Below are 14,998 nucleotides of genomic sequence, written 5' to 3'. Positions count from 1 at the left end.
GACACACACACAAAAATTTGCAACATTTGACAGTATAAAAAAAGAGGTGGTGGGCTGGATCCCGCCTAAGGTGAAAGGTGAGAATTCAGGAATTTTGTAGGAGACTAATAAGAGCCTTTTCCCTAGGGTCACCTAAGACAGCAATATCCTTAGGTAGGTCTTTGCAGGATGTTTTTGTGTATTTCTGCATTTCAGTGGACACTTGCTCCTGTTTTCTCTTACTATTGCACAAGTCCTTTATCAATATAGTCCTGTACATTGTGGCCACACCACATAGGTTTCTTAACATTTAAGCTTTCTTTAAATCAGTATTCTGTAGGAGATCCCTGTCACATGACATGGAAATACTACAAAATTGTTTGAAAGCAAGATCAGTTCTTAACCTGAACTTTTTTTTGCAAAATCAGATATTTTTCAGTTTCTGCCCTGACATATGGATGGGTCTCTAATAGGTCTGTTTGAAAGCAAACAAACAAAACCCCTTGGGCCTGCAAACAGAGCAGCTGCCTTGGTTTTTCTCTCTGTGTGTAGAAATGGATGTCCAATTTTGTTGAGGACTAAGCCAGATAAAGATTTTTTTTTCATTATTGCACTTCAGTTTGTTGGTTTGTATGCTGTATGGTTCAGAGCAGGATGTTGGTAACTAGAAGAAAATGTATAGACATTAAATGTCATTTTTACCAAACTAGTGTAGTTACTGAATAAAGTAGGTCTGAAGGTCAGTATTTCAGTTTTCTACTTCAAATCCTGAAGATTCATAGTGGAAACACTTGAACATGTATTTTTTTTCACTGGAAGCAATTTACTAACCATTTAAACTGGTTTCTGTTCTATGGAGTGTCAGTGTAGTGAGTCTACATACATAATACATGAAATAGGAACAATGTGTCATTATTTTTGGTGATAAGAATTAGCTTAAAAATGTGTTCTTAATCAGTCTTTCTTAAAATGCAGTAAAGACACAAATTCAAAGTAAACTCTGGGAAAAGTAAGTCCCAAATTCTGTATGTTAAGAAAAGGTATGAAGAGCTTAGCGAATCCTTTGATAATGTGTAGCAGAAGGGTACTGGGTTCTCTATGCAAGAGAGTAAATCTTGAGAGCAGAATGTGACATCTCTTGAAATTAGCTTTACTAGATCAGTATAATCTTAAAATTCTGCAGCTACAGGAAAAACTGTAGGGTCCCTTGTAACTACAGCCAACAAAATGACTTCAGCAGTGGACCTTGTGCTGACCTGTGTCATCCCCTTCTTCCCTGAGGCAGAACACATACCTTCTCTTGGCAGAAGCATTTTTTTTTACTATCATCTTTACAGTTGGTAGTAGCACAGTAATCTGTAAATTCACTGTAGATGTGGTGAAATATCTTCAATTAATCTCTGCCCTTTTTTTAGAACCACTTACGTGGTATGTCTTACTGAAATACAGTACGTTTAATAGAAACTATGAGAAAGAAAATGGGTAAAACTTCCTTTCTAATGTTTTTTCATGGGTTTTTTTTCCCTTTAGGTGTCCTTGTTAGAATACCGTAAGAGGCAACGTGAAGCTCGAAAAAGTGGCTCAAAGACAGACAACTTCCCCCTGGTTACTGTATCTCCTCATGCTGCTGGCGGAGGAAATACAAGTAGTAACAGTGGTGCTAATGATGGGTACAACAATAGTGGTGAAAATGGGGAGCAAACTGATAACACTGCAAGCCTGCCTTTACCACTGCCAACTACTATTTATAATGCAGCTCCAGAAGACACTGGCAACAACTGTGCAATTAAGGAATCTTCCTCCAGTGAGAAGAGTGAACCAGAAGTTCAGTGGTAAGCCACTGGACTAAAGTTCAGAAGAATTATTTATGTAAATTAAGTTTTTGGTATTTGAAATCTAGTTTTCATTAAGGTTGCTGTTGCAGATTACTGACTGGAAGCCCTTCTTTCAGCTTAGTAAAGAGTTGTCTTACCTTTCCCTCAGAAATACAGCAGATACCTCATAATGGTTAGAATACATGAATAATTACCCATAAGATACTTGTTAAATTATTTTAATCCTGCTTTTTTATTTTCTAAGAGCAAAACAGGTATTGGTTTGAGCATTTATGTCCTTGTATTTCCACTGTGTTGTCTGTGGGCTGAAGAGAATTTTTCATGTTAAATCCAAAGCCTTTCCAAAAGTATTGTAGGGCATAGGGTGGAACAGGAAAATAATCTGTATTGATAAGCAAAGGTTTCTGGGAGACCTTCGAAGGTCTGTTTTTCAGTCATGTGGCTGGAATGTGTGTGGGATGTTTGCTGTTGCTTAATTGCCCGGGTGCGGGGCTGAATGCAGCCTGCCAGTGGCTCGCGCTCAGGTGGGAGCATGTGGCGACACTCGCAGCATCGTTCTTGATTGCTCAGTGGTTCCCTTGTTTGCAGACCCGACTATATGGGCAGAGTGTGCAATGCCAGATACTCCAAACAACCCAAGATCCTGAGGAGAGGTGGAGTAGGGATAGGGAGGAGATAGAGCAACTTCAGTCTGTGTAAAACACTGCACAAATTTTCCTCTGAGTTTTTGGTAGCTTTAAAACAGATGATCAACTGTGGTGACCCTGTCTCCTAAATGTTATTAGTGCAAAATAAACCTGCAGATATTTTTCATGCTGTAGTGAAGGCCTAAGTGTGGTGGGGAAGAACCATGGGCTTAGAAGTTGAACATCCTTCTGCTCAGATGCTCTAGCTATTCCAGAATAGAAGGATTTTGTAAAGCCAGTTGAAGGGAGAACGTAAGTGGTCTTCAGTGTTCCACTGAAAAGTGGCTGTTAAGTTCACTTTGCAGAAGCTACTGCACTAAATTGTAAGCAAAGACTGTGGAAACAGGCTAAACAGGGAAGAATTTACTACTAAGATTTTGCAGTAACCCTGCAGAGCAGCACCAAAACTTACTCCAGTGCAGCAGTATTGTGGAGTGATGGCGTATGCCCTTGCCAGAAAGGAAAATAGTTTTGTGGAGTGCTGTCCCTTACAATGTTCTTGATCGGGTTGTGATTGAGAGATGTAATCAATTAAAAGAGGGAAGGTAGGACTGTCACTGCATGCCCACTAATCCGGCAAGTTAAGTGTAGAAGCTTAAACAGAGATAGATTTGTAGTGGTACACAATTTACAGCTATGCATCTTCTATTAAAGAGCAGATTCTTAACAACCAACAAACAAGATAACTATTTCCAATTCTGGAAGAAGACAGTTTTCTACAAATGGAGATTATGAACCAGTAACTGTGACCTTTATTGTTTTACTTTTCAGTTGTTCAGAGAAAGAAAAACCCACAGATCTACAGATACTTCCTTAATAAGAGGAAATGCCAATTTTCGTAATATAACAAGGTTGCAGGAAATCACTATATTCGAAGTGGGAGAAAATAGATACAAACTACTTAAGTAATAATGTTCCTTACACACAACCAGTTATTTGGTTGTTATGAGCAGCCAATGCTGTAAACTTTCTCTGACTCAGTATTTGCATATACATTGTCCTAAATTTGGTCCCTGGGAGTACATCCTCTTACATTTAAAATGTGTTTCTCTTGCAGGACTGCATCAACCTCTGTGGAACAAGTGAGAGAACGAAGTTATCAGAGAGCTTTACTTCTCAGTGATCATAGGAAAGACAAGGACAGTGGTGAGTTGATTTATTGTTGAAGATACATAAATCTAACCAGTTTCCCCATGGTAATCGCAATCATTCTAATACTGTGTTTGGGTCTGCTTCATCTGTAGGGGGAGAATCACCTTGTAGGCCATGCTCACCGTCTCATGTTCAGTCTCCATCTCATTCAAATCTCATTTCCCAGTTGCAGCTTAAGGTCCCTTCTTTCACTGAAATTACTGAAGGTCAGTAAGCAGATGACCTTGTATGACACTTGACATATTCAGTAGTCTCTAACAACAGCTTTAATAGCTCTTTTAAAGTCAAATATAACGTGCTTACTGATCTCTGCAAAAGATTTGATTTTCCCACTTTGATATTTATCTCTTTTTCTGTAGAACCTGATTCTGAAAACCCAGAGCCAACTTCTGAATGTCCGTCCCCAGATACTTCACAAAGGACTTGTAAGAGTCCATCAAAAGCAAGCAAGGTAATGCAAGGTGTTTGCACAATAAGCATAGGAATAGTTTCATCCGTCTCTTGATTTATCTTTAAAAATGTTAATTGTAGGATTTACTACTTAGGTGACAATACACACATGTTCATCTGTCTGTGCAGTAATTTCACATAGGTAAACATTTGCAAGAATATTTGTCCATATACACTAAAAAGTGGGTTTATATGCTGTGCTTTCAGTAGCTGTGTGTGTTTATGGATGATCTTACACTCTCTAGACAGAGAAGCGATTTTATCATTGGATTCAGTATCAGTGCTGGTCTAAGGGGTGAGTGCTGAAGAACTGGCACTCAGAACCGACAGCAGTGATGTGATTTACCCTTAACAGGAGGTTGCTCTTGCTGTGCCAGGGTTTGGCACTGTTTGGCAGTCAGGGCTCTGATAATATGGAGAAGGATTTTGACTAGTTGCCATATTAAATGAAGTCATTCAGGTTGTCTCATTTAGTCTGTTTGCTTGAACTACTCCAGCTTTAAAATGTTAAATCACTGTTTATTTCTGTAAATGATCTTTTCTGGAATTACTTTTTTCAGATTCAGAAATCTAAAACTTTTAACAAAGAATGGATTCAGGCTTTGACCTAATGGATCATATTTCTGTTCCAACCTTAAAATACACTTCAGTAGTCTTTGACTTGGAAGAATTATTGATAGATATACTTGCTAAAAATAGTGCCCTCTTAAGCTTACTCTTCCTGTTACTGATGTTTTTCTCACATCAAATAGACATCCTGTGCCTCAGCACTTTCTTTCAGAATCTAGGAGGAGAGTGTTCTGAGATGTTCTTTTCTGTTTATTGCAGGCATGGTTGAATATTTTGAATGTTTAGCACTGACTGCCTTTCTTTTCATTCCAGCCCTCTTCACCGAGTCCTGTAGTCTCAGCACAGCCACTTGGGAAAACACCCACAAAACCCGATTCGCACTGGGAAACTGCAGCTAATGCACCTGAGACTGAATGTGCGAATCATCCAAAATCCGAGCTGCAACAAAAACAGCTGACAAACAATGTCCAAGCACTTTCAAAAAATCATCCATCTCAGTCACATCTGCGCAGCTCTGCTGAGCAACTTTCACATTCACAGAAGTTGCCTTCCGCACCTTTGAAGCTGCATTGCCCCCCTTCGCCTCATGTAGAAAATCCCCCCAAGTCTTCTACCCCTCACACACCTGTGCAGCACGGTTATCTTTCACCAAAGCCTCACTCACAGCAGTTGGGATCTCCATACAGACCTCATCATCCACAGTCACCTCAAGTTGGAACGCCCCAGAGGGAAACACACAGAAACTTCTACCCGGCAGCACCGACCCTTCAGCCCAGTAATCAGGCGCAGGCCAGTGGCCCCCTCTTCACTCAGACAACATCAGGACAATCTTCAGCTTCCTACAGCCAGTTTAACCAACAAAATTTGAACAGCAACGCGCCACCTCCACCACCCCCTCCACCCCCTTCTTCTACTTACTATCAAAGCCAGCAACCCTCTGGAAACTTTCAGAGCTACAGCCAGCTGAAGGGCAACATACCCCAACAGACTGTGTTTTCATCTGGACCAAATCAAGCACTTCCTGGCACTGCAGGTCAGCAAACAGTGCCGGGACACCACGTAGCTGCAGGGCATTTTTTGCCCTCTCAGAACCCCGGTATTCATCATCAGGCATCGGCATCTGCTGCTCCTCCTCCTCCTCCTCCACCACCTGCTCCAGGACCCCACCTTGTCCAGCAGCAAAGTACTCATCAGCAGCACTCTGTAGCACATGTTGTCGGTCCAGTTCATGCCATGGCAGTGGCTCCTGGATCACACATTCATTCTCAAGCTGCTGGTCACCATTTGCCACCACCACCTCCACCACCAGGTCCTCTCCCCCACCACCAACCTCCCCATCCTTCAACAGGACACCAAGGTTTGCAAGCACAACACCAGCATGTTGTAAACTCAGCACCGCCTCCCCCGCCGCCCCCTCCCTCCAATGTTATCAGCTCGGGGCACCACCCTGCATCAGCACAAGGGTTACACCATCCATCCCATCAAGGACCCCCCCATTTCCCTTCCAGTGCTCACACAAGCGTCTCCTCCTATTCCTCACAAGCCCCACATCACACAGCATTAGGACCTGGACCTCAACATCAGCCTGCTGGCACAGGACCTCATTGCCCACTCCCTGGTCAGGGTCCTCACATCCAACCTCAAGGACCAAACAGTATTGCAACACCTACTGCTTCCGGGTTCTGCCCTCACCCCGGCTCCGTGACCCTTCCCCACGGAGTGCAAGGGCAGCAGCAGGCCTCGCCCGTGCCGGGACAGATCCCCATTCACAGAGCACAGGTGCCACCCACCTTTCAGAACAATTACCATGGGTCAGGGTGGCATTAAAACAGATCCCTTTAGTTATAAACATTTTTAAAATGTTCTGTAATATAAACCGTGTATATTTAATATGTACCTATTCAAGGTACTTTTTAAAGCTTGTACATGATACTTTGTATAAAAGCAAACACCAGTGCTCTTCCATTGTATCCTTTCCATTTTTTGCTTTTTAAAATTCCTGAAAATGTGCTGTTAAGCCAGTATTAGGTATTTCTTTTTATTTTCTAAGTGGACATTCCAGCTGTTTTTTCTGGCAGTAGGTTTGATGCTGCATAATGTTTAAAATTTTATTGTTGCAGTTAAATTCATTTAGTGAAAGTTTTCTATATTACTTTTATACAAATGTAATTAAATAAGTACACAGGCTAAGTGATGGCACTAACATTTTTTTTTCCATTTTCTGTCAACAGTTTTTGTGTGCATAGAGATAGGAAACAATGCAATACAGATTTTTATAGTTTTGGTGTGGACATGGCTTTTTGTTTCATCCGTTACTTGCAGAAATTGTAATTTAATGTATAGACTGTTTCTAATGTCTCAGACAAGTGCTGTAAATACTGTATTTCTTTCGCTTGTAAAGTTGCTTAAAGCTTCTTTCATTTGATATAGTATTGTATATAATAAGTCTTTTGCAAAAAAAAGTGTGATCTTTGTGATAGTAGTACAGTATATGATCTTTAATTTTTTTTTTTAATATACTGTCACATTGCAGCACTGGTTGGGCATTTTAATTCATGTTAATAAATCACAGTTATGTCAGTTTTACCTACTTGTCCTGAAAGGGTGCTGTATCAGCAGGAAAGTGGCCTTAAGTCTCTGATCTCCCCTGCTCCCTGTGAGGCTTCACTTCCCTGTAGTCTCCAGCTCTGGCTTCACTTCTGTAGCCCAGGGAGATGTGGAACAAGCTCAAGGAGGGGATTCTTTCCCCTGCTCAGTTTAGGGTCTTGGGTCAGTTTACTCTGCATGTAATCAAGAGCACTGATGGGGTATTTTGATGCTAGAGGTGTTCTGACCTTGGTTACAGAGCAGGGAAGTACCTGCCTGCTGCACTACCTTCCTGTTGCCCTTTTCTCGTGCTTCCTCAAGCCCTCCACTTGGGGTATAGGGGGGAAGCTGAGTGGGTGGTGCTGTAATGGGGTACAGAATGTTACAAACTCTGTAGCAGTTTGGGGTTTTGGTAAGGGAAGTGATTTTATTCCTGTTGCTGAAGGCGGCAGCTAAGCTGGTGCTGTTGTGCTCATCAGTGCAGTTACTCTGTCATGGGTGAGGGTGTCCTTCCATCACAGCAGTAACTGCTCGGTTCTGCTCAGCAGGAAGGTGCTCAATGGCTCCACCTCAGACCAGAAAGGAGAACCCCAGGGTGAGAGGAGAGCTGAAACAGAATAGGAGGGGAAGTGGCTGCTCCTACCCCCTGAAAGTAAGTGGCAATTCTTTTAAACATGTAGGAAAAAAAAAAGGGGAGGCAGGCAGCTTTAAATTCTGATTTGCTTATAACTACTGAAAAATCTTGCTAGTTGAAATCATCCACCAGAAATGCTTTCCTGAATAGCTACTGGTTCTGCAGAACACACACAGTGGAGTTCACATTTTACACTAGCATCTGTAGTGTAGGACAGGATTAGGCTAGCAAAAACAGCAGAAAAACCCCACCCACCCTCTGTGTAGTTGCTCAGACACTGATTTTGAAAATATGTGCATCATCCTGTATAGCTCAGCACTCAGATCTGGTTGTCTGCCCCTCTTCCATAGCTCCAGGAAGTGACAACATCATTTCAAATACAAGAGAACATAAAATACCAACTGTGACTGGCAAGGTCTTAGTGCAATACAGGGAGGGAGCTGCTGCACTGGGGAGCAGAACAGGACGAGGCCTGGGCAGGGCTCCCCAGTGCTGCTGCAGCACCAAGGCCAGGCAGGGGGCAGAGCTGTGCCAGCCCAGTGCTTGCTCACCTGCCTTGGGCTGGCCCTGGCACTTCTTCCAGTGCCAGCATTTTCTGTGTATTCAAGAACGCCTTTGTAACTGGTTGCAGCAACCAGGCACTACAGGGCTAGGCTGGGTGTGAAGCTGAACGTAATTTTTACCTCCAGTGTGAGTCCATTGTGGCACCATCCTTCTGAGCAGCGTTGTCCTTGCAGCCACTAAAAGCAGTTCCAGGGATGAGGATGAAGGCACACGGTCCTGAAACCCAACTGCAGTCAGGGCCTCAGCACTGGACGAGTTTCCCCGGACCAGAGCGTGTCGCACTGCGGTGCCTTGGCAGTTCTCTAGAAGAGTGGCTGCCCCAGCCCTCGGCATGGGACAATCGTTCCCTTGTTTACAGGACTTGTTACAGAACAGCTGGTGGAAAGACGCTTTTTTTTGGTCACATTTCACCCAGCAAACCACGCCCACCCAGCCCCTCCTGCCACAGGACCCGTGGGGTTGCTCTGACTGACACCAGGTGATGTGTTTCATAAATGAACATGGGAAGCTGTCTTTCTCTCGCCAGGACAAGCCAGCCCCCACCTCCCACCCCTCCAGCACCCCAACAGCTGAGTCGTGGCTAGGCAAAGATTCCAATGACCAGCAACACTGTCTGAAAAAACAAAACACTTTAATTAGACAACTGCAAGCACCTCAAACAACTGGTTATTGTTACAGCATGGGGCTATCTTCTCACAATCTAGTTATTGCAAAGGCATGTGAATAAATTTTTTATGGACAAAGTCAAGAAAAAAGTGGCACTGTAGTTACATGAAGATCAGGAGTAAGCTTACATTCATCCCACTGACTTCTAAAAGAGGCCCAAACACACCTCCGTACTGTACATTCTAAAATCTGTATTGCCTATAAGCTTCAGCCTATGCAGCTTTTTTTCCTAGGAAACACATAATTGTTGCGTGCAACTTACAATGGGCAGTCGTATGTCTACGGATGGGAAAGAATAAAGCTAGTGCAATTTGTTTTAGAAACATGTAAAGCTATGAATGGAATGAGCATGATCTTGCTTCTTGGATTATTTTACCCACTGCACTGTAAATATCTGCAGCTATATCCTTCCTTAACTGATGCCAAGCACACACTTTTATTATAAAAGATCAGTAATTCTACACAGAGAGTGGTTCTCATGCTCTACTTTTAATTTTTTTTCTTTTTCTTAAGGTATAGTACAACTTACAGTGCTTATAAAAAGGCAACACCATATGGTACCATGTCTTCACTATCACATTGTAAGGGAAATTGCTATTTTTCTTTTCTTAAAAGCACTTAAAATAGGCAAAAGTTCTAAAAGGGAGTGCTAAATGATAATGCATACTTTATTAGAAAGAAGTCTAGCCTTCCTTTAAAGTGCCGTTTGGGGAATGAAATCCTGTAAACCAGAGCCACTTTGTTTAAAATCCAATGAACAGGAACTGCTACAGAATAGAAAGTTTACACAATTCCTTAAAGCAGTTTAAAGTCCACTACATGCAATTGGTTTGCTATAAAGCTCTCTAAAACTTAGTCGCTTTACTCTGAAATTGAGTCCCCAGTCCCATATTTAAATGGAAATAAACATTTACAGGGTGCATTTACATACACTATAATACAAGAATGACATCCCTTTGCCAGAAGATAAAATTGTACAATTCCTCGCCGTAACTCAGTTCTGACTTGATAAATTTCTTACACTCGTAAATTATATAATATGCATCAGCTAAAATATTTTTTTTTTTCATAAATAGTTACAAAACTTGCCAAAACACATGGGGGGGAAGTTTCTTTTGTTCAAAAATCTGACATCTGAATGTCACACAACACAAGAAACAATGCTTAAAGACACGTTAAGTGTTTTCTGAAGAAAGTGGGTGAGTAAACTACTAGCTGAGGACAAAAAGACTACCCTTCCCCAAGAACACAGTGCACAAAAAGCAAAATGTCAAACAGTACCTCAAGCAAAATAAAGGTCTGAGGATTGAAGCCAGCTCACGTGTGATCCTGCTAAAGATTTTGTGACAGTCACCATTTAGGTCCAACGCATTGGAAAGTGGTTGCTGGCTTTTTTTTTTTTTTTTTTTTTTTTTTTTTTTTTTTTTTTTTTTAAACAGCTGGAAGATTCTGCTAAGAATTCAGCCACGGATGCCTAAGGCATTCTCCAGCTGAAGCACGTTTCTCTGGGACCATTTCTAGCATGGGGATCAGGAAATCTGTAAACTGTGCAGCATCTTCATGAGGCCAACCGTACTTCTCCACAAGCACATCAAAAAGACTCCAAGGTTTCAACTTGGTGATGTGTCGGAGTTCTCCTGCAAACAGAAATATTAACAGCATTAGAAAAACACCTTGTTACCCAGGTCAATGACTAATCCCTGTTTCGTTTTTCTCCCACTCTGCATTCACAGCACCTTGACCAGGCTGGGAATCATTGTTTAGGAAAGGCAGCACACACCAAGCTTGCTCGAGGTCCTCAAAGGAGATGAGTATGTTCGATGTCAAAGCTGAGAAACTGTTCCTACGGCCGTCAGTACGTTACACCTGGACTCCACTGGTTCTTCCTGCAGTCTTCACTCTCCCGTGCACAAAGGCACTCATTCACACTCACACCATGGCCAAACAACACTGCAGGCCTTTCCTTCTTAATCAGCCACTGAATCCAAATTTCACAGAATCTGCTCCAATCCCAAAATGGAGGTCTCAGAAACACAGGTCCTTGCCCCACTATGTGGCATTTGCCAGCAATGCAGCAGAGCACTGATTCAGAGCACTGATTCATTCCTAACGAAGCCGAGCAGAGGTTTGGTGCTCCAGAGATTCTGCTCCATCTCTCAGGCAAACACCCCCAGGAAGCTTGGTATGAATCCTTCCTGAGAGGGAAGCACCTGCTGCCACCCCAGTCTCTTTCAACCAACCACCAACACAAGTGGTAGCAGCAGCTGCAGCACTGAGTTTCCCCAAAGACAGGGGACTTCTGCCAACCTGGCAATGTGTCCCAGACCAAACAAAGCAGGCAAGAACCCTTCTGTAATTCAAACCAGCAACACTACCTAGGTCTGTCCACGGGTCATCCAGCATGATGGGGAAGACTCTTCAGTCTCCTGCTCCTCCATTGTGTGGGAATGAGGCCCAAAGCCATGAGATGTGCCATGAGGTACATGGTGAAGGGATTACCGTGGGCACAAGAGAGACAAGCAGCTGTCAGGCCAGATGACCCTCACTGCTGCCAGCAGGAGGGAGCGATACTGAGGTGTCACCTTGCATGCGACCCACAGCCTTTGAAATCCAGGCTCTCAATATCCCTCATTTTTATGTGATGTGGCTGCCCCCTCACCATTCATGATGGCAGTAACAGGGTATTTGACTACAGTTGCATCTTTACTTCTCCCAAAAGTATATATCTGACATTTGAAATCCTCCTCAGAGAGGATGAGAATAGGACCCCACCTTGCAGACATGTCAACAGGCTTGCTCCTCTCTCCTCCCCAAAGCAGGGGCATCTCTTTGGTAACATCTGCCTTCTGACTGTGTCAGACCACAGGTAGAACACTTCTATGCAGTGCTATACACTTACACTTTGTAGATCCAGTGCATTTATCACCAACAATCTAATGAATCTATGGCCCCTTGCTTCAATGAACTACACTAGTCATGAATCTGTGTGTGTGAAAGTTCTTACTGAATGTGACCAGACTTAAGAGTGCCAATCTGCTCTAATCAGTAATCAAGCTCTGCCACACCAAGCCCCTCTGATCTCTGGGGACCAGCTGGAACACAAGGGCAGTTGTTTCCTGCTGAATTTCTGTACTCTTAATGCAACCCATGGCCATCCCCCTTCTTCTCAGGCATATATCTGTGCCAGACAGTCTCCATGGGACACTGCAAAAACCTTTTGAGAGCCCCCAGTGGTGCTTCTGCACTGAGGAGAGCGATGGGGTCTCACCCAATACTGGAAGCTGAGCAGGCTTCACAAGCTCACTGCACCACCTGGGATGGGGGCATCAAGCCATACTACTTGTAAGCCAAGTGGTTTGTCAGCTTGGTGCTTGTCTGTGCCTGTAACCTACTGCCCATAAAATGCCATCAGACATCAGCTCATGGCTCAGAGTTTCTGCGCATCCCTGTGGCTAGAGAAGTTCCAGGGCAGGAGAAGTAAGCTGTGTCCGTATGATTGCCCCAGAGGCTGAGCATCTCAATGCAATGGATTAAAACCCCCAAAGGCTCAGCAGGCCCTGCTCAGCTCAGCAGTTTCTGCTGCCTCAGCCCTCAGCAGTAGGCTGGGTTGAGTGCTTGAAATTGTTAGGTAGTGCTTGAAAAAGCAGCTCTCAGCTGCTGTCACAAAGTCCCCCACAAGAGCAAGTGTGCAAACAATCCATCACCCACAAGCTCAAGAAGAGTCCTGCTGGTAACAGAAGCTCAAGGTGTGCTGCCCACAGCAAGGAATGCCAGCAGAGGCCATGTTCTGGTTTATGTGTGAACATTCACAGTCCAAGCATGTCCCATCAGTACCCAAAGACACAAAAAGGCTCTGCCTTGGGCCCACAGCTGCCCCACATAACAGGAAGGACAGCACATCTTGGAGCACCATATTCTTTTCCATGCTCACACTCAGCCCTTTAAATTTTTGTGCAACTCTGCAATTTAACTGCTGAAAATCTTACCTTTTGGAAGGTTTCCAAAAGAGTGTATTGGTGACTATTTACAAGAACAGGTAGTACATTATGTAACAGGAATGCACGAACTCAAATACTGCCAGAAAGCAATAGGAAAGTGACTTGTTACTGACTGCAAGTAAAAAAATTACCAAAAAAAAAAAAAAAAAAAAAAAAAAAACAAACAAACAAAAAACCAACATGTCCATGGCTTCTCCAGCTCCCAGCATTCACTGCATGGGCTGCTGTAATCATGTACCAAATTAGGCTTAGCTATGGGGGAGGGTGAGTGTGTGTTTCCATCCAGCACTGTCTTCATCTTTGCACTCACATTTTGTCATTTCCAGCATCTTTCCTCCCTCAGATCTGATAAGGTACGACTGCATGATGAGGCTGCTGGTGCCACAGTGGAAGGCGAGTTCTTGCTGTTTGAATACTCCTCATTTTGTGAAAGCCCATGCTAAGGCCAGCACAATATTCAGCAGAGTTCTGCTGAGGAACAAAGTATTTAGCACTATGGACTGAAGTTTTCCACAAGAAATTCCGTGAAGATTGTAAAAGCCCTTAAGATAGGATACAGTAAAAATTATCTGTACGGGGCCACACTTAGACTAATGCTTCCATTTTCAGTAAGGATCATGATGCTAACTATGGAAAAAAATAGGGTAAGTGAAAGACAATTAACACCACTCAGGTGCACAAAAAAGTCTAAGAATTAATTTTCATGTGGGTCCTTCTCATTTTCATCCTAAAGCATGAGAGTAGCACAGGAAATGAAGGTGTCTGCCAACACGTATCTTCATCTAGTTCAAGATGTTTGTACCATGTCATTGGAGGAGAGCAAGGCTGTACCTATATTTTAGGGAGAAATTTAAAAAGCACAGGCCCCACCAGTCTGACACCATCTGTATTCAGGGCATTAGCATGAATTTTCAAAGAAGTGCTAGAAATGGACTTCTTTGTGAGAACTTCCTAAGAGAAGCTCTTTATTTGGATTTGTGATAGTGAAGCACACAGGAGGTAATGCACAGAGGACAAGGGAGTTTTCTGAGCCATAAAACTCCTGTTGCCAAAGCAGAGGCAGCAATGATCCCTCTGAAAATTGGACTGTTAAGTCAGAAGGAAATTACTAAGAAAATTTCTGAAGGACCAGGGGTTAAAATGCTATTTAAAGCTTTCTCTGCTGACCGTAATACAAAAAACCCAGTGCTCATCGATGAAATTCATCCAAGACAAATTTAAGATGTGTCACCAGGCAAGAGGAAGATTACTGAACACTAGGACATGGATGCTGTGAAGGACTGGGGAAACAGCAGTGGGATATAATCTGCTGCTACACACCTATGACACAGTCCCAAGAACTAATGCAAGGACTGCTGGTACAGCAGCTGGAAATGAGGAGCTTGGAGGCAGCCCTCCCTCCCTCCCTCCCTCCCTCCCTTCCAGGAGGTTAAATGAGCAGCATAACAGTGAGTGCTTCTCATTGCTCAGCTTCCAAAGGGCAAAGCCAGCACCTGGCCAGCATCTTGCACAGGTTTAGCTCACAAGGAAACAGGACTAGCAAATACCAGAAGAACAACAGAAGGGACCATGGTCTAGAAAAAACAAAAGGGTTTTATCTTTTAGTGCCAAAACATATTAATAATTTTTACAGTCAAAATCACTCCCGTGACAACACTGGAGAAAAGGATTCCCTGGAGTTACTACTGGGCTCAATCAAGATGAGACCCTATAAAAATACGTGAGCATTTGTGTTATAGTATAAGAAGTAACTTACAAATGCTTTTCCTCTTTTAAATGCACCGTCCTATTTGAGTGTCACAAACTGCCTCAGGCAATTACTGAGAAAGGACTCAATCGTGTCAACTCATTAAGTTACTAACATTTTTCTTTTTGTGC

The 14,998-nt window shown here is 43.1% G+C and overlaps 2 protein-coding genes across 8 annotated transcripts in view; one reads left to right on the top strand and one right to left on the bottom strand.

Annotated features, from left to right (window-relative positions):
• The window catches only part of KMT2E (lysine methyltransferase 2E (inactive)), a 57,182-nt gene extending 49,924 nt beyond the window's left edge, over positions 1–7,258 (top strand). For 2 of the 3 annotated variants that reach the window (XM_082280520.1, XM_082280519.1), the window contains 5 exons: positions 1,510–1,811; positions 3,558–3,646; positions 3,745–3,858; positions 4,012–4,103; positions 4,985–7,258. In XM_082280520.1, the coding sequence (XP_082136646.1) occupies positions 1,510–1,811; positions 3,558–3,646; positions 3,745–3,858; positions 4,012–4,103; positions 4,985–6,499 (2,112 nt within the window). In that variant the 3' untranslated portion in view covers positions 6,500–7,258. The remainder of the gene's footprint in view (positions 1–1,509; positions 1,812–3,557; positions 3,647–3,744; positions 3,859–4,011; positions 4,104–4,984) is intronic. The other variant, XM_082280521.1, reaches the window with a different exon arrangement.
• Positions 7,259–9,068: 1,810 nt separating this feature from the next.
• Positions 9,069–14,998, bottom strand: part of SRPK2 (SRSF protein kinase 2) — a 90,424-nt gene continuing 84,494 nt past the window's right edge. For 4 of the 5 annotated variants that reach the window (XM_082280562.1, XM_082280563.1, XM_082280564.1 and 1 more), the window contains one exon: positions 9,069–10,759. In XM_082280562.1, the coding sequence (XP_082136688.1) occupies positions 10,575–10,759 (185 nt within the window). In that variant the 3' untranslated portion in view covers positions 9,069–10,574. The remainder of the gene's footprint in view (positions 10,760–14,998) is intronic. The other variant, XR_014226367.1, reaches the window with a different exon arrangement.

The sequence above is a fragment of the Coloeus monedula genome (assembly GCF_965178545.1).
Source record: "Coloeus monedula genome assembly, chromosome: 4".
NCBI lineage: Eukaryota > Metazoa > Chordata > Aves > Passeriformes > Corvidae > Coloeus > Coloeus monedula.
Note: the sequence above shows the minus strand (reverse complement) of the source record. Positions and strands in the feature narration are given on the sequence as shown.